The sequence below is a fragment of the Poromitra crassiceps genome (genome assembly GCF_964638095.1).
Source record: "Poromitra crassiceps genome assembly, chromosome: 10".
NCBI classification, from domain to species: Eukaryota; Metazoa; Chordata; class Actinopteri; order Beryciformes; family Melamphaidae; genus Poromitra; species Poromitra crassiceps.
This window is the reverse complement of record NC_139631.1, coordinates 33354962-33374353: the sequence shown is the minus strand read 5'-3', so window position 1 is coordinate 33374353 and position 19392 is coordinate 33354962. Positions and strand designations below refer to the sequence as shown.

The following is a 19392-nucleotide window of genomic DNA, read 5'->3' as shown; positions in this document are numbered from 1 at the left end:
TGTGTTGATCGTTCATGTGAGCTACACTAATTATAATATTTTGGACAGTACTTGAATGCAGCAGTGCTAGCTAAGGTAGCTAATTCACTAGCATCAACACTAGCAGAATATATGAGCAACACTCGGGTTTGCAGTTCAGGATAACTTTGCGGTTGTACTCTTTAAAAGGGATCTGGATGCGCCCATCACTGTGAGAATAACGTTACCAGCTAAACGTCAAAGGATTTCATGATGTGGATATATGATGATACATGATAGGGGCGTGTACTGGATATGGGATATACAATTATTAGTTAGCTTAGCTAATGTTAGCAAAGCTTTGATGGTAACAAAACATGTTCTCTGATAACTTTTCCATTGGAAGCTTTCGTCATTTAATACCCAAAACGATTAGCTATAATATGTTAATGAACAATACCTGGCTCATGAAGGAAATGTTCAATTTTCAAGCTGTTGTTTAAAGTTTGATAACGAGCCATTTATCTATGTTTTGAGTTAGACTAGCTGTTCACGTTAGCTGAGTGAGCTGCCTGGATTCGTCACATGCACAGCTGTGATTATCTGGATAATGCCAAAGGACACACTCTGTGCGAATTAAACTTCAGAACGGCGAGTAGCGACCTATAGCTATTCATCATGGCAAGTGCTTTAGCAGCAAAAATGGGACTTAACTCGTTGAGGAGAAAAGCCAAGAAGAAGAACTTCAACGTCAGGATCAGCACAATGGAATCTGATATGGAGTTCAGTTGCGAGGTGTGTGACTTTGTTGTGTATGATTTGATTTCATTCAACCTATTTGTAAGGGTCATAACAGTAAAAATGAATTGATCCATTGATCTCAGCTCCCCTTGCAAAGTGCTATATTCTGGGCTTAAATTGTTATAATGCTGTTATTGATGTCAATCAATTGAGGGTGAACATAATATCTTATCTAGACTGCTTTGCAAATTCTTGAGTCTATAGTGGGGGGACACATTATCAGCAGATTTGATTTTTTCATGCAAATCAAATTCATTTTCATGATCCAACGGCTGATAGCAGTGGCATAACAAGCCCGACCCCAATGCAAGAGGCCCTGGTCACAATGCAAAACAGACTGCTGTGCTATACTTGGCAAAATGTGGTGTCGGAGCACCATAACAGATGAAAACATATTTGGTGGTGGCACACTGTTGAATATTTTTGGTACACATTTATACCCATATAGCTTTTCACCAAGGCGGATAGGGTTATTAAGGGTCGGTGTACTCAGTACAGGTCTGAGCACAGCTGCGATCACTCTTTAGAGAAGTCCAGACAATGGCTCCTTCTTAAAATGATAGTATGTTAGGAAGCAGCGAGATAGGAGAGCGCAGAAAGCCTTAAGATTGAAACAGTCAAGGTCACTTCTCACACCACATCCTGAGAAATGCTGCTGGCACAACATCTCAGAAGATAACGAAGGAGGTGAATTAGAGAACAGATGTTAGAGTGAGAATTATATGAACGATATGCGAGCACTGTCTGCATTGCAATGGACCAGCTTGTTTGTTGTGTGAACAGTGCAACTAAACTGATATTCAACTGTCTGAGATCATTCCTCAGTCTTAGAACATTATTTCGGAGTTAAAGTATTATGTTTGTGGACTCCTAATTCACCATCTTCCCTGGCAACCTGGAAATTCCACGACAGCACCTTGACATTATGTAAAATACTATGTAAAACTGGTTTATGTTATTATTGTATTGTATGTTATTTATGAATGATGTATGTGACACCATGGAGCAGATGCATTGGCTCATTGAGTACTATATATACGTACTTACTGTTAAAGCGTAGTGGCTGCGTGTATACTGTAGTAGTCAGTATCATAGATCGGGAGAGATTTATGATGTTATTATAGTGGTGAGATAGAGGACAGGCCCTAAACTGTTGCGGGCCCCAATGGAACAGCATTACCTGCATATGTGGTAGAAGAGGAAAAACACAGGAGTTTGCTTTTTTGACACAAGGTGGCAGCAAGTAACTATGAACATACGGTGAAACTGGTTATAAGAGACAGGCATATAGGAACAAATCAATCAATGTCAAAAGCCCAATCCAAGCACTTACTGATGTGCTCTGTCTATCAGCCCGCGGTTTGAACCAAAAACCAATCTAACTTGTGCTGGTATCATTTCATATTTTAAAATTCATTTTGGGGCCTCGTTGCAGTGTCACTGGTTTCATTGATAGTTTGCTTGATGATGTGCCAGAGCAAAAAGGCATGAGAATTACTTGCAGAGACCATCTCTGTACTTAAAGGGGAGGAACCCCAGCAAGGTTTGCAGTTGGTAATTACAGCAGTAGAATGTCAATTGCAGGTTTGCAATTTCTATTTTCTGTGCTGGGATGATAATTGTATCAATGGGTTTTGTGAAAATAACAATTAGTGGGGCTTGTTCATCTAGACAGAGAATTTCCATTGACCCCTGCATGCATATTAGCTCATTTAAATTAACTTTGGCTGTAGTTGTCATCCCTTCTGCATGGTGAGCTCGGAACTGATATCCCTCCCTATTCGGCTATTCCACACCGTGTTGTTTTTTTTGCCTCTTCTGCGCTAACCTTGAATGCACTTGAAAGCTTGCAGCCATAGTTAGCTAAAGAGGTTTGAGATTAAAGCTATCTAAATTGGATATGGCATCTGATATGCCTTCCCCATCACTAGACTCAGCTGGATGGGGAGAACATATATGGCTCCCTGCCTTGAACTAGACTGAGGTTAGGATAGGATAGATGCCCTGATGTCTCTGGGCTAAGCAGAGGCAGCTTCTTACGACTAGCTGTGAATATTTTACCTTCTAAACTAAAGGATAAAGCAGGCGCTTCTTATTCATATGCATTACGAGAAAGCAGCAAGCTTAGTGGATCTGCTCATCGGAGGCGACACATTTGTTCACAATGTTTCACTGCATTTGCGTATTATCTCTCTTGTGTTTTGTAGGTGTTGATTTCACAATTCTTTTAATCCGTATCTTGCGTAAGACCAACATATGTGCTCAATCAGTTACAGAGCTAATCCCATCTCCTAGCTCCGTGTTTTCTCTTTTTCTCCCGGGTGCAGATTGTTTTAGATCCCTTTATGTGTTGCAGGTCAAGTGGAAGGGCAAAGACCTTTTTGACCTGGTGTGCCGGACTCTGGGCCTGAGGGAGACTTGGTTCTTCGGGCTCCAGTACGACATCAAGGACACAGTGGCTTGGCTGAAGATGGACAGAAAGGTATGGGATTTGGCGTTCCTCTCCTCGCAATGACGACATGAGCCAGGTGGACCCGGCTAATAGATCCAGTGGCAATGAAACGGGAATGGCTTCTCCTCCCCAGCACGTGGAGGTTTATTCTCAGTATCTTTTGGTTCACTTTTGCAGGTTTTGGATCAGGAGGTACCCAAGGAGGAACCGATCACCCTTCACTTCCTGGCCAAGTTCTACCCCGAAAACGCGGAGGATGAGTTAGTGCAAGATATCACAAAGCATCTCTTTTTCCTACAGGTAACTATACAAGGTCCACCATTTGCTCATTGGGCTTTTCATATGACGTTCAACCCCCCCCCCCCCCCCACACTTAAAAAAAAAAAAATCAAATCAGAATCAGAAAACCTTATTTATCCTTGAGGGGAAATTGGGTCATGCATCTAGTGTTGTGTTTTATTTCCACACTAAAATAAATGTTTCTTTTTGAGTTGTAAGCTGGTATTTATTACTATGTAGTTATGAAATATAACAATGCAATACACTCATGTTGTACTTTGTCAACATTTGAGCAAAATGTGCCGGTGCCGTATTTTCGCCCTCCGGTGGTTAAAATGAGCAGCTGGTGTTCAGATTGAGATGCAGTAGTGTTCAAGGAGAATTACCCTAAAATACGTCATTTGGTAAAAAAAAAATAGAGAAGAAAACACACACACACACACACACACACAAAACACCCGTCTATCCTCTTTTCAACAACCCCAAATCTCCTCCGCTCTTCACGCTCACTTTCTTGCATTTTTCAAAATGGTGTCATAGGCGGAGAGAAGCTCAGACTGTGCAGAATTACACTTTAAAGCTAACTCAGTCTGGAAATTATTCACTGAATGAACTCAAATGGATTTGGATATTATTCATATTGTTCTTTTGGTTCTGGGTGTAGTACCCTTGAAAGACCTGAGCTTTTACTCTTCTCATCCAGCCCCACTAACATGCCCATCACACCACTAAGGCCTGACCAGAAAGATCACTGTGCTCACCTACTCTGTCACTGACCGACACGCCCTCTGCTTTCCCTGCCTGTCTGTCCACCTTGATATCACCGTGGGTTTCTAAAGGCCTCTCACACCCTGCTGGCCAGTGGGCAGAATGCTTGGATGAATGGGGTTAAGAACACAAGAGGTTAGAAGTGGGTTCTCTGAACATAAAATAATAACAATGAAAAACATACTGAGGCAGGGGTGGGGATCATGTTCAACTGGGATTTGTACAGGATCAGATCATGCAGGTACCTGAAGATTTACTCCACTTACCCCACCAGTCACTGAGTTGATATTATGTGTCTACACTGCGGCTTATTTACTATTCTGATCAGATGCCAGCAGGGGGCAGGCGTCCACATACTTTCTGACAAGTTGTTGAGCGTCGCTCTCTGTAATACACCTTCTCCGCTGTGCTGCTCTGATTGTGTGCAGCCATGTGGAATCAATGCAACATACTGTAATACCACTGCCCTTTCTCCACACCTCATACTGTGTGGAATCAATGCAACATACTGTAATACCACTGCCCTTTCTCCACACTTCATACTGTGTGGAATCACTGCAACATACTGTAATACCACTGCCCTTTCTCCACACCTCATACTGTGTGGAATCACTGCAACATACTGTAATACCACTGCCCTTTCTCCACACCTCATACTGTGTGGACTCACTGCAACATACTGTAATACCACTGCCCTTTCTCCACACTTCATACTGTGTGGACTCACTGCAACATACTGTAATACCACTGCCCTTTCTCCACACTTCATACTGTGTGGACTCACTGCAACATACTGTAATACCACTGCCCTTTCTCCACACCTCATACTGTGTGGACTCACTGCAACATACTGTAATACCACTGCCCTTTCTCCACACCTCATACTGTGTGGACTCACTGCAACATACTGTAATACCACTGCCCTTTCTCCACACCTCATACTGTGTGGACTCACTGCAACATACTGTAATACCACTGCCCTTTATCCACACTTCATACTGTGTGGACTCACTGCAACATACTGTAATACCACTGCCCTTTATCCACACTTCATACTGTGTGGAATCACTGCAACATACTGTAATACCACTGCCCTTTATCCACACTTCATACTGTGTGGAATCACTGCAACATACTGTAATACCACTGCCCTTTCTCCACACTTCATACTGTGTGGAATCACTGCAACATACTGTAATACCACTGCCCTTTCTCCACACCTCATACTGTGTGGAATCACTGCAACACACTGTAATACCACTGCCCTTTCTCCACACTTCATACTGTGTGGTATCACTGCAACATACTGTAATACCACTGCCCTTTCTCCACACCTCATACTGTGTGGAATCACTGCAACATACTGTAATACCACTGCCCTTTCTCCACACCTCATACTGTGTGGAATCACTGCAACATACTGTAATACCACTGCCCTTTCTCCACACCTCATACTGTGTGGAATCACTGCAACATACTGTAATACCACTGCCCTTTATCCACACTTCATACTGTGTGGACTCACTGCAACATACTGTAATACCACTGCCCTTTCTCCACACTTCATACTGTGTGGACTCACTGCAACATACTGTAATACCACTGCCCTTTCTCCACACCTCATACTGTCTGGACTCACTGCAACATACTGTAATACCACTGCCCTTTCTCCACACTTCATACTGTGTGGACTCACTGCAACATACTGTAATACCACTGCCCTTTCTCCACACTTCATACTGTGTGGACTCACTGCAACATACTGTAATACCACTGCCCTTTATCCACACTTCATACTGTGTGGACTCACTGCAACATACTGTAATACCACTGCCCTTTATCCACACTTCATACTGTGTGGAATCACTGCAACATACTGTAATACCACTGCCCTTTATCCACACTTCATACTGTGTGGAATCACTGCAACATACTGTAATACCACTGCCCTTTCTCCACACTTCATACTGTGTGGAATCACTGCAACATACTGTAATACCACTGCCCTTTATCCACACTTCATACTGTGTGGAATCACTGCAACATACTGTAATACCACTGCCCTTTATCCACACTTCATACTGTGTGGAATCACTGCAACATACTGTAATACCACTGCCCTTTCTCCACACTTCATACTGTGTGGACTCACTGCAACATACTGTAATACCACTGCCCTTTATCCACACTTCATACTGTGTGGAATCACTGCAACATACTGTAATACCACTGCCCTTTATCCACACTTCATACTGTGTGGTATCACTGCAACATACTGTAATACCACTGCCCTTTCTCCACACTTCATACTGTGTGGAATCACTGCAACATACTGTAATACCACTGCCCTTTCTCCACACTTCATACTGTGTGGAATCACTGCAACATACTGTAATACCACTGCCCTTTCTCCACACTTCATACTGTGTGGAATCACTGCAACATACTGTAATACCACTGCCCTTTCTCCACACTTCATACTGTGTGGAATCACTGCAACATACTGTAATACCACTGCCCTTTCTCCACACCTCATACTGTGTGGAATCACTGCAACATACTGTAATACCACTGCCCTTTCTCCACACCTCATACTGTGTGGAATCAATGCAACATACTGTAATACCACTGCCCTTTCTCCACACCTCATACTGTGTGGAATCACTGCAACATACTGTAATACCACTGCCCTTTCTCCACACCTCATACTGTGTGGAATCAATGCAACATACTGTAATACCACTGCCCTTTCTCCACACCTCATACTGTGTGGAATCACTGCAACATACTGTAATACCACTGCCCTTTCTCCACACTTCATACTGTGTGGAATCACTGCAACATACTGTAATACCACTGCCCTTTCTCCACACGTCATACTGTGTGGAATCACTGCAACATACTGTAATACCACTGCCCTTTCTCCACACCTCATACTGTGTGGAATCACTGCAACATACTGTAATACCACTGCCCTTTCTCCACACTTCATACTGTGTGGAATCACTGCAACATACTGTAATGCCACTGCCCTTTCTCCACACCTCATACTGTGTGGAATCACTGCAACATACTGTAATACCACTGCCCTTTCTCCACACCTCATACTGTGTGGAATCACTGCAACATACTGTAATACCACTGCCCTTTCTCCACACCTCATACTGTGTGGAATCACTGCAACATACTGTAATACCACTGCCCTTTCTCCACACTTCATACTGTGTGGAATCACTGCAACATACTGTAATACCACTGCCCTTTCTCCACACTTCATACTGTGTGGTATCACTGCAACATACTGTAATACCACTGCCCTTTCTCCACACCTCATACTGTGTGGAATCACTGCAACATACTGTAATACCACTGCCCTTTCTCCACACCTCATACTGTGTGGAATCACTGCAACATACTGTAATACCACCACCCTTTCTCCACACTTCATACTGTGTGGAATCACTGCAACATACTGTAATACCACCGCCCTTTCTCCACACTTCATGCTGTGTGGAATCACTGCAACATACTGTAATACCACTGTCCTTTCTCCACACTTCATACTGTGTGGAATCACTGCAACATACTGTAATACCACTGCCCTTTCTCCACACTTCATACTGTGTGGAATCACTGCAACATACTGTAATACCACTGCCCTTTCTCCACACCTCATACTGTGTGGAATCACTGCAACATACTGTAATACCACTGCCCTTTCTCCACACCTCATACTGTGTGGAATCACTGCAACATACTGTAATACCACTGCCCTTTCTCCACACCTCATACTGTGTGGAATCACTGCAACATACTGTAATACCACTGCCCTTTCTCCACACCTCATACTGTGTGGAATCACTGCAACATACTGTAATACCACTGCCCTTTGTCCACACGTCATACTGTGTGGAATCACTGCAACATACTGTAATACCACTGCCCTTTCTCCACACCTCATACTGTGTGGAATCACTGCAACATACTGTAATACCACTGCCCTTTCTCCACACTTCATACTGTGTGGAATCACTGCAACATACTGTAATACCACTGCCCTTTCTCCACACTTCATACTGTGTGGAATCACTGAAACATACTGTAATACCACTGCCCTTTCTCCACACCTCATACTGTGTGGAATCACTGCAACATACTGTAATACCACTGCCCTTTCTCCACACTTCATACTGTGTGGAATCACTGCAACATACTGTAATACCACTGCCCTTTCTCCACACGTCATACTGTGTGGAATCACTGCAACATACTGTAATACCACTGCCCTTTCTCCACACCTCATACTGTGTGGAATCACTGCAACATACTGTAATACCACTGCCCTTGCTCCACACCTCATACTGTGTGGAATCACTGCAACATACTGTAATACCACTACCCTTTCTCCACACTTCATACTGTGTGGAATCACTGCAACATACTGTAATACCACTGCCCTTTCTCCACACCTCATACTGTGTGGAATCACTGCAACATACTGTAATACCACTGCCCTTTCTCCACACTTCATACTGTGTGGAATCACTGCAACATACTGTAATACCACTGCCCTTTCTCCACACCTCATACTGTGTGGAATCACTGCAACATACTGTAATACCACTGCCCTTTGTCCACACGTCATACTGTGTGGAATCACTGCAACATACTGTAATACCACTGCCCTTTCTCCACACCTCATACTGTGTGGAATCACTGCAACATACTGTAATACCACTGCCCTTTCTCCACACCTCATACTGTGTGGAATCACTGCAACATACTGTAATACCACTGCCCTTTCTCCACACCTCATACTGTGTGGAATCACTGCAACATACTGTAATACCACTGCCCTTTCTCCACACTTCATACTGTGTGGAATCACTGCAACATACTGTAATACCACTGCCCTTTCTCCACACCTCATACTGTGTGGAATCACTGCAACATACTGTAATACCACTGCCCTTTCTCCACACTTCATACTGTGTGGGGAAGTCCTGTGGAGCCCGACACGCTAGTCCCCTTGCAAGAGATGAGATTTGGAACTGTGCCCCTGATGTCCCATTCAACCAGGCCACATTCACTTACCAATTAGCTTTTAAAGGGCTCAGTTATTGGCCCAGTTAATGACATCTCCTCCATGGCACGATGGTCGTCCACCATAGCACTCGTCATACCCAGTCCATTGTGCTGCTGGTCTACAGAGACACGGTGTAAAACAGCAGTGCGCTTGTCTTCCTCCTCACTATTTGCAATAAAGGCACTTATCTACTTCAGGCATAAAATCCTCTCCTTAATCCGTTTAGAGGTAGTTTAAGCTATTTCTTTATTTCTTTATTTTTTCCCAGAGGAAAACCTTCCTCACAGAAAGACTACAATTTAGTCAACAGTTAAAGCGGTACACACACACACAGCAACGAGAGGAGAAGAATATAAACGTCTAGTGCCTCGCATCGGCTGTCGCCTTATTAAGCTACACTCATTAATTCCCATAATGTCGGGTGCAGGCCTCTGTTCAGATAGTGTCACCGGCATGACAGCTGGATTAGCGCTTATCAGAAATGATCACCGCCCCGGCTACAGACGCACACGCACGCACACACACGCGCACACACCCACACACACACACACACACACACGCACGCATGCACGCACGCACCGCACAATTTACACAGACGCACACGCCTCCGTCACCTCGGCCCGCGGTCTTGGCAACAACATGGGCTCATTTGTAAAGCAGATTGGAAGCCTCAGCCTCTGAACGCTTCCTGTCAGCCTCTGAGCGCTTCCTGTCAGCCTCTGAGCGCTTCCTGTCAGCCTCTGAGCGCTTCCTGTCAGCCTCTGAGCGCTTCCTGTCAGCCTCTTAGCGCTTCCTGTCAGCCTCTGAGCGCTTCCTGTCAGCCTCTGAGCACTTCCTGTCAGCCTCTGAGCGCTTCCTGTCAGTCTGAGCGCTTCCTGTCAACCTCTTAGCGCTTCCTGTCAGCCTCTGAGCGCTTCCTGTCAGCCTCTGAGCACTTCCTGTCAGCCTCTGAGCACTTCATGTCAGCCTCTGAGCGCTTCCTGTCAACCTCTGAGCGCTTCCTGTCAGCCTCTGGCTCCGCACCTTTTGTTTCGTGCACAACAAGAGAAGACGCCATGACTGACTTTGCAAATAATATGGTTGGAAGCATCATGTCAGCCGCGTAGGTTAACTAATGGCTGAAGCATGTTTACAGCGGGTAGCTTTTGCACTCCAGCGCCCCCCCATGATGTAGTTTCGAGACCGACTCAGCTTGACGGTAACCCGACTCCGCCAGATGGGGGCGCTGTTGAGAATGTGAAGCAAACCCATCCATCTGGCAGCGTCAGGTTAGCTTGACGGCTGATGGAGCTGGAATAGAAACACCTGGTGAGGAGTAGCAGTTTGACCCGGAGGGAGTTTGTTAATAGGATTTGAGTTTGGCCAGCAGTTGTAGGGCTGGTGCATTTCTGCCTTGTCATTATGCTCTGTGGAATACTCTCTTGGAGCAGTTTAATGATCACATGAAGGACACTTGGCTTAGGTATGCAGTTCTTGGTGGGTAATAGGTCCCCATGTGGCCATGGCACGCACCTCTTAGGTACTTGGCATCGTTTTTTGGGGGGAGTTTTTACAAAACCAGTTCTCAGCATATAAGAAGTTGATTTTGTGGACGGTGTTCAAACACAAGTGGGATATATTTTGAAAGACGTCTGACCTAAATGCTGTCAAATAACACGTTTGCAGTAGTGCCTCGTGCCTGAACACACCCATATGTGCCTGTGTTTGTTTCCCTTACATGTCAAATGGATTAAAGATGAAAGGAAAACAGAACGAGGTTCTGGCTGTCAAAAGCACAGTTATCAGTTAGAAAGTTGTATTTTAACTTCCTGTCACTCTTGTCTCTAAGCATTCTGTTGTTTCTTCTTCTTCTTCTTCTTCTTCTTCTTCTTCTTCTTCTTCTTCTTCTTCTTCTTCTTCTTCTTCTTCTTCTTCTTCTTCTTCTTCTTCTTCTTCTTCTTCTTCTTCATTGTGTTTGGGTCATGTTAGATCAAAGTGCGAATCATTTATTGATGAGTTTCAACGCGCACTCTTACAATAAACAACGTTGAATAGCTTCTCTTCTGATTCAACAAATGAAATGACTAAAGATATACCTCTGTAGTTAATTTGAAAATGGATTTTTCTGTTCAGAAAGTGAGGAGGAACGAGGAGGCTGTTATTCAGGTGGTGATTGGTCGTAGCTCCTAACCTCCTAACGTTGCTCTCTCCACAGATGAAGAACAAGATCCTAGATGAAGAGATTCACTGTCCACCTGAGGCCTCTGTGCTGCTGGCCTCTTATGCCGTCCATGCCAAGGTCAGTAGTCCTTCTGGAATTTACTAGTTTATCCTCAGTTCTCTTCAAACACAATCTGTTTTCCATCCTTCCACACATGATCCATCCAGCATTTCACATTTGCCTGACTGATCCATTCCTCTAGCCTGGTCAAAAGCATCCTGATAAACGTGATCTCTCGCAATCAGTCTGGACTCCAATCCATCCACAGCCATTTTACTGGGCGGACTCCTGCAGCCAATCAGCATCGCCAAATCCACTCAGAAGAACGGCAAAAACGCCTTTTCTGCCGAGAAACTCAGCTAGTGCATACTAACGTTTACTAGCGTTAACGTTACCGCTCATTGCTTGCAGAGCCACCTTACCGCTTTGCCCGATTGGTCGGTTGTCAACTATGAGGCAGGTCCCTGATTGGCCACTTTGTCATCTCTAAGAAAGGGCTGGAGGCGGGGCTGGAGGCCAGACCGATCGGCAGAACCCAACATGAATGAGGAGTTCACGTGATCAGGACGCTTTACCCCAGGCTACCATTCCTCATCCTCGACGATCCCCAGCCGGCTACCTCGAAATGTTTGGAAATCCCACACCGCAGGGAAAAACTCCCCTTAATAAACCTCGAGCGAGCTCAGACGTTTCCGGTTGAAAGATCCCATCACTCCGAAATCCCTTAAGAAAAAGATAGGCAAGAGTGAGGTGCAGCAGCTTTTTGACAGGTGGACACGGTCTAGCGAGACTAACAGCTCTACCTCAAAGACTTGGCCGAGAGCCCGCCGAGACTCACCTTCCCGTGCCAATTTAGCAGGCATCGCTTGAAAGAGACTGACTGTGCGGGGGGGAAGGGGGGGGGGGGATCAGCAAATCAACTCGAAACTTCTGCTTTCTGCTGTCGGCGCCGCCTCAAACCGGACACGGCAGAAAACACGGCAGCAGAACCTGTTTTCGTTTAATCACCGGTCCGCTTTGATTAGAGTCGATATGATGAAATTGCCATAATAACGGGGAGACAGGTACTTGTTTGGGAACGCAGCTGCCGAGAGGTTTTTTGGCATTCTTCTCTCTCGTCTCCTTTCTTCTCGTCTGACTTGTTTTGCTGCAGAACCCACAGAGAAGAGCCTGTGAAGTGTGTTACACAGAGAGAGAGAGAGAGAGAGAGAGAGAGAGAGAGAGAGAGAGAGAGAGAGAGAGAGAGAGAGAGAGAGAGAGAGAGAGAGAGAGAGAGAGAGAGAGAGAGAGAGAGAGAGAGAGAGAGAGAGAGAGAGAGAGAGAGAGAATTCTAGCACAGCATATTCATGTTATTAAAGGAGGGATTTTTCATCATGTGAATGAAAGCTGCGTTCAGGTAGGAGCAGTTGCACGATGACTCCCCCCCCCCCCCACGTGTGTAATCAGTTTCCAATCAGAGCAGAAAGTGGCATATCATTCACAACAAATGCAGTGGAAAGCAGAGCAGGAGCTGCCATGACAGTGCCCTGCATGAGTTGGAGAGACCGAGTAAAAAGTAAATACAAGGACTGATAGGAATTAGAGGAGTATAGTGGGCGGATTTGTGTGCACAGTACACACACACACACACACACACACACACACACAGAGAGACTAACAGAATAAATATTCTCCTCACTGTCTCGATGTGTGTGCACACCTCTGTACGTGCGCATACACTCTTAACCAAAGGGCTTTAGGACAACCTGTTTATTATTCTCAACCTGAAAAGGAAGCGACCGTCCCCCCGCCTCCCCTGTCAGAGGCTGCACTTGCAGAATAGAGAACAGTTTGACCGAATAATGATTTTCAATTTTCAGGTGGTTTTGAAGTGATTATCAGAGGAGGCCATAGAGGCTGGAAACTGTTCTGTATTTCACAAGGGGGGAAAAAGACAAAATAGACATTATAATAAATGTGTATACAGTATAGTGGGCTTCTGCATAACGATAGGCATAATGATCTTGTGACCCCCTGGGTGATCCCAAATTTCAAGTTGAGAACCCCTGCTGTATATAGGACCTGAACATGGTTCCTTAGGCTTGCACTATAGCATGGGCTGAAAGATATTGTAAAAAAAAATTCTAATTGCAATTCTTTGATAGAAGATTGCAATTACAATTTAAACTGCGATTCATAGGATCACGTTTTTCTTTTTTTTTTTTTTTTGTAAAAAAAAAGGAGAAAAAAATAGATGTCAGTGTGCAGGATTTACTGAGTTTATGTCTGCCGATTATGTCCCCAATATTTTTGATTCATGGACCACCAAAGATGACTTGGAGCAACAACAACAAAAAAGTTTAGAAATTACGGTAATGTTATACCCCCTTTCTTAAGCAATGAATCGCAGCCTCTGCCCGCTCCTTTTCTTGTGTGTGTGTGTGTGTGTGTGTGTGTGTGTGTGTGTGTGTGTGTGCGTGTGTGTGTGTCTCCGAGTCGACCGCTCAGCCTCTGCGGGTGTGCAGGGGGGGAAGCCTTACCTCCTGCTTTGTATTCTGTGTGGGTGCGGTGCTGCGAGGAGGTGTTGTGGGTGCGGTGCTGCGAGGAGGCGTTGACAGGGAATCTCAAGAAACAGCCGCACCGGAAAATGCAAAGGGAGTCGCCAGGGCACAGAGCCTGGGAGGAGGGAGCGATCCTGTCTCCCTCAGCCCCCTCAGCCAGGGCACAGAGCCTGGGAGGAGGGAGCGATCCTGTCTCCCTCAGCCCCCTCAGCCAGGGCACAGAGCCTGGGAGGAGGGAGCGATCCTGTCTCCCTCAGCCCCCTCAGCCAGGGCACAGAGCCTGGGAGGAGGGAGCGATCCTGTCTCCCTCAGCCCCCTCAGCCAGGGCACAGAGCCTGGGAGGAGGGAGCGATCCTGTCTCCCTCAGCCCCCTCAGCCAGGGCACAGAGCCTGGGTGGAGGGAGCGATCCTGTCTCCCTCAGCCCCCTCAGCCAGGGCACAGAGTCTGTGAGGAGGGAGCGATCCTGTCTCCCTCAGCCCCCTCAGCCAGGGCACAGAGCCTGGGAGGAGGGAGCGATCCAGTCTCCCTCAGCCCCCTCAGCCAGGGCACAGAGCCTGGGAGGAGGGAGCGATCCTGTCTCCCTCAGCGCCCTCAGCCAGGGCACAGAGCCTGGGTGGAGGGAGCGATCCTGTCTCCCTCAGCCAGGGCACAGAGCCTGGGTGGAGGGAGCGATCCTGTCTCCCTCAGCCAGGCCACAGACCCTGGGAGGAGGGAGCGATCCTGTCTCCCTCAGCCCCCTCAGCCAGGGCACAGAGCCTGGGAGGAGGGAGCGATCCTGTCTCCCTCAGCCCCCTCAGCCAGGGCACAGAGCCTGGGAGGAGGGAGCGATCCTGTCTCCCTCAGCCCCCTCAGCCAGGGCACAGAGCCTGGGAGGAGGGAGCGATCCTGTCTCCCTCAGCCAGGGCACAGAGCCTGGGAGGAGGGAGCGATCCTGTCTCCCACAGCCCCCTCAGCCAGGGCACAGAGCCTGGGTGGAGGGAGCGATCCTGTCTCCCTCAGCCCCCACAGCCAGGCCACAGAGCCTGGGTGGAGGGAGCGATCCTGTCTCCCTCAGCCCCCTCAGCCAGGGCACAGAGCCTGTGAGGAGGGAGCGATCCTGTCTCCCTCAGCCCCCTCAGCCAGGGCACAGAGCCTGTGAGGAGGGAGCGATCCTGTCTCCCTCAGCCCCCTCAGCCAGGGCACAGAGCCTGGGAGGAGGGAGTGATCCTGATAGGCGCTGATAGGCACACTATGAGCGAGAAACTCAGAGACTTCCATCCAGAGAGAGAATTTGAAAATCAGGCACCATCTGGCTTTCCATTTAGGCTACGTTCACACTGAAGCTGAAATCGACCCAATTAAGATTTGCCCCTAACATGGCACACAGATCTGGCGATTTCCAGACAGCAAAAAAGCTGCGGCAATCGATACAGCATAGTATCACGGTATTTTGTGTGGCAATATATCGTATCGCACGAATGCCAAGTATCGCGATATTTTATTATATAAATTAAATTGTCAAGTGCATGCAACATTGATGACAGGTTTTTATGACACTGTTGGTCAGTCTGTCTGCTTGACAATCCCTTTTTGCTGCAATAAAAATGCTTGAAGTGAGATGAACACACTGGAAACTTGATCTCATTAGATAAAACAAATCACAATAATATTGTATTGTGACTTAAGTATTGTGATAATATCGTATCGTGGGGACTCTGGTGATTCCCACCCCATGTGGTTCAAATCAGAACCCGAGGCACGTGACCCAGATGCGATTTGTATTTGAACGCTCAAATTGGAATGTTTCCGCCTCGCCATGACATCAAGTGACTCTTCCTTCATTCACCTGAGACAGTTGTCATAATTTAGCCGACTGCGGGAGCTTGGCTGAGCCAGCAGAATGAAAGTGAAAGAGCCGACTTGACTGATTGTTGGGGAGACGCCTATAGACAACAGTTCAGTCACAACGTGAAGGCACACACTGTAAACAAAATGTGTCTGAAGGAAGTAGGAGAAGCGTAGGTACAAAAATGGTGATGAAGCCTCTTCTTCTTAACCTTGGTTCACACCGGGCGCTTATTCACAAGCAGAGCTGAAGCTGCGCTGAACAGAAGCTGAGTGTCACGCTAAACCAGTCACACAAGAAGCACTCTCTTTTACTCAGCGCTGCCTTCCCTCGCCCACAACTTGCATTGACTTCATGCCTGGCAGCTCGGGTTCTTGAAAAATAGAACAGAAGCTGAAACTAAACTGAACTATCGCTTCAGCGCGGCGTCAGCGTGGCGTGGCTGGTTTGAACGGTCTCGCCTGTTAACAAGGACGCCAAAATGAAACGGCGTGGCTTCAGTGTAGCTTCAGCGTGGCTTTGGCGTATGGTGTGAATGAGGGCTTAAGGGCTCATTATACTCGAACAAGCTCCGTGGGGGTGGAGCTCCGCGAGTCTCCGGGAGTCACCATGCAGACCTCGCGCTGGGGCAGATGCTATTATACTCCGAAGTGATCAGCCAAGTGATCAGCATGTATTGTACAATGGTAATAGTGAGAACAGCCCCTGAAAAGTCGCAATGAAACGCTATTATGTGCAGTACTGAGTGCGCTTTCACTCTCAAACGACCGTACATCAGCACATGAATGAATCACCAAACTTGTTTTTACTGAAAGCCGTTTTACTTCTCAGCCCTGATAGCCTACTCTGTGCTGCTTTTAATCTCTCTCAAATCATGCTCTCAACACAACACATGTACTTGGTGAAATGACCAAAAACGAACAGTTGCAAATCAAAAGTTTATAGCCTACCACATGGGTCAAGAAATGTGGGGAAAACACAGCTCAGTGTTCAGGGCTCAGTGGCTTGAAAGCGGCCATGTTTGGAGAGAAGCCGTGCGTTGGTCGCGCTGTGAGAAAAAAAATCAGGCACACGGTGATCGCCCAACGGAGGTAGCGAATAACCACGGCCAACAAATTTACGTCATTTGACGCGTCCGGCCCTCGCTCCACCCCCGCGCCCTTCACGGCATGGTAAGCATAAAGCAGCCTTTACTCTGTGCATGACGTGCGTCTTTTCAACACCGCTGTCACTTCATATGGGTATGGCATGCGTCACCGGGTTACTGACATGCGTAGTCAGACTAGTCACTCCCCAAAGGCCTATTCTGAGAGATGAAAAACCCTGATCCTCAAATATCTTGTTTCGTCCACAACCCAAAGATATTCAGGTCACTGTCACAGAGGAATAAAGAAACCAGAAAATATTCACCTTTAAGAAGCTGGAATCAGAGACTTTTGACGTTTGTTTTCTTGAAGGAAGAAGATCCCACACACTGCTCTTGCTCAGCATCACTTTTTTATTAAACAGACACGACGTTTTGAGCAAGAGCAGTGTGCGGGATCTTCTTCCTTCAAGACTCAACTGACACTTTCCAACGCACCTGCACCAGAGGGAATTGGATCTGCGAATATCTCTTTAAAAAAAACTTGTTTTCTTAAAAAATAATATTCAACTGATTAATCGATTATCAAAATAGTTGGGGATTAATTGAACAACTAATTGACCAACAGTTGACAACCAATCGATGAATCGTTGCGTCTCTACTAGGTTTGATCGGCCACCTGCAGCGATAGCAGACTGATGCTAGTATCCAAGCAAAAGCCAAAATGTTGTTTGTTTTTAGGCTACATGACAAAAAGAGATCTGTATTTGGCTGGACATGGTTTGTCACTAGAGTGCTGGAAATAGAGCCTCGTCGCCGAGGTGACTCAACTGCGAGGGAAACATATTTCCAAGAGCCAACAGAAGCTCTGTTGACCAGAATACATTCATTAGCCAGTATTCCCCATTGTGCTGTTGGTGGTGTGATGATGGCTGAGTGAAATCATCGACACGTAGCTGTCAGTGGAGGCTGTTTCTGAACATTCTCCCATCGAGGTGTAGAAGGCAGAGTGCACCTGAGAGCAATATCAAAACACTCACACTACTGTACCTCCCCCTGAGCTGTAGCACAGCTGATGCGGCCGTGATATCTTCTAAGTCCACACATAATCAATTATGGAGCAGTTGCAAACAAACAAGTTGGGAAGTGAGGGAGTAGAAGCAGCGGGGATGGGAAAGTGAAGGGAAAGGAGCGAAATAAATGCCCCACGGCTTCTCCCTCCTGTTAGCCGGTGCAGCGGTGTTCCTCTCCTCCAGTCTGTTTGCTGCAGATTTCATTCAGTTCAGGCTGGTTTTTGGGGACTGTACGCATAATAACGAAACCCAGTAGGCTACACACGATTAAAAACACACACACACACACACACACACGCACGCACGCACACGCACACATTAAAAACATGAAACATCACAACATACCGTACAGACAAACATCAGTTGATTAAGACCAGACATGGAGTCAAAAGCCACCATTATTTCCTTTGCTAATTAAAGCATAAATCCACCCTGTTACAAAACGCCAGCGGTGACCACTGCCCGTTACTATTACGGTTATTAAGTTACACCTAGCCACTAACTAGGCTTTAGCCAGCCAGAAAAGCTAGCTCCTACCGTTAGCGTTTAGCAACATTCAATCTCTCCCTCATGTGATGCATTCAACGTGTCGTATACCTCACCTTGGATATTATGTGTGTGTCATTTAGTCCAATTCCAGTACTCTCCGGACGTCTGAGGTTAGCAGGGCCCGGGCCTGGACTCAGTGTTCTGGAGGCACCCCCCCCCCATCGCATCGACTTTCCCCGCCTGGGCTCGTGCCAACTCAGGCCTCAGGTTATGGGTAGTCAGTTTGGATGGCCAACGTCGTGAAATATAGACCCCCGTGCATTGGTGACGTGGCGTGTAGTCGTGTGTCGTCCTCTTGCTTGTTGTCTTAGATGATTGGTGACGTGGCGTGTAGTCGTGTGTGGTCCTCTTGGTTGTTGTCTCAGATGATTTGTGTCTGTCAGATTCTTTTAGGCAGCCAGCTTTCTGTGCTAGCCACCGTGCGCGCAGACACTGTCAGTCTACACTGCTTCCATCTGTGTGAGTCTCTGCTGGTCTCTTACCAAGAGACCAAATTTCATAATGGAAAAGCAACCATTCCCCGTGTATGACGACGTCAGTGAATCCCTCATCCTGAGCTCTTCCCTACTGTAGCATAGAGCTACAACTAAATAGAACCTAAACCATAGATCACACACCCAAAAACACTTAAAACAGCAGTTGGGAATGCACCTTGCATTTCTGGGCCTATTTTGTCATTTGGTGATGTATTTATCTTATCCACTCACAGATCAGCGTCCACATTTAAACAACATGAAGTCACATCGAGGCATTTCCAACGCCGTCACAAGACAATT

The 19392-nt window shown here is 46.5% G+C and overlaps 1 protein-coding gene across 1 annotated transcript in view; it reads left to right on the top strand.

Moving 5' to 3' along the window:
- The first annotated feature begins 252 nt into the window (after positions 1-252).
- The window catches only part of nf2a (NF2, moesin-ezrin-radixin like (MERLIN) tumor suppressor a), a 49933-nt gene continuing 30793 nt past the window's right edge, over positions 253-19392 (top strand). Inside the window, exons 1-4 of the mRNA XM_083644179.1 lie at positions 253-753; positions 3116-3241; positions 3389-3511; positions 11539-11622. Of these exons, the coding sequence (XP_083500305.1) occupies positions 637-753; positions 3116-3241; positions 3389-3511; positions 11539-11622 (450 nt within the window). The 5' untranslated portion in view covers positions 253-636. The remainder of the gene's footprint in view (positions 754-3115; positions 3242-3388; positions 3512-11538; positions 11623-19392) is intronic.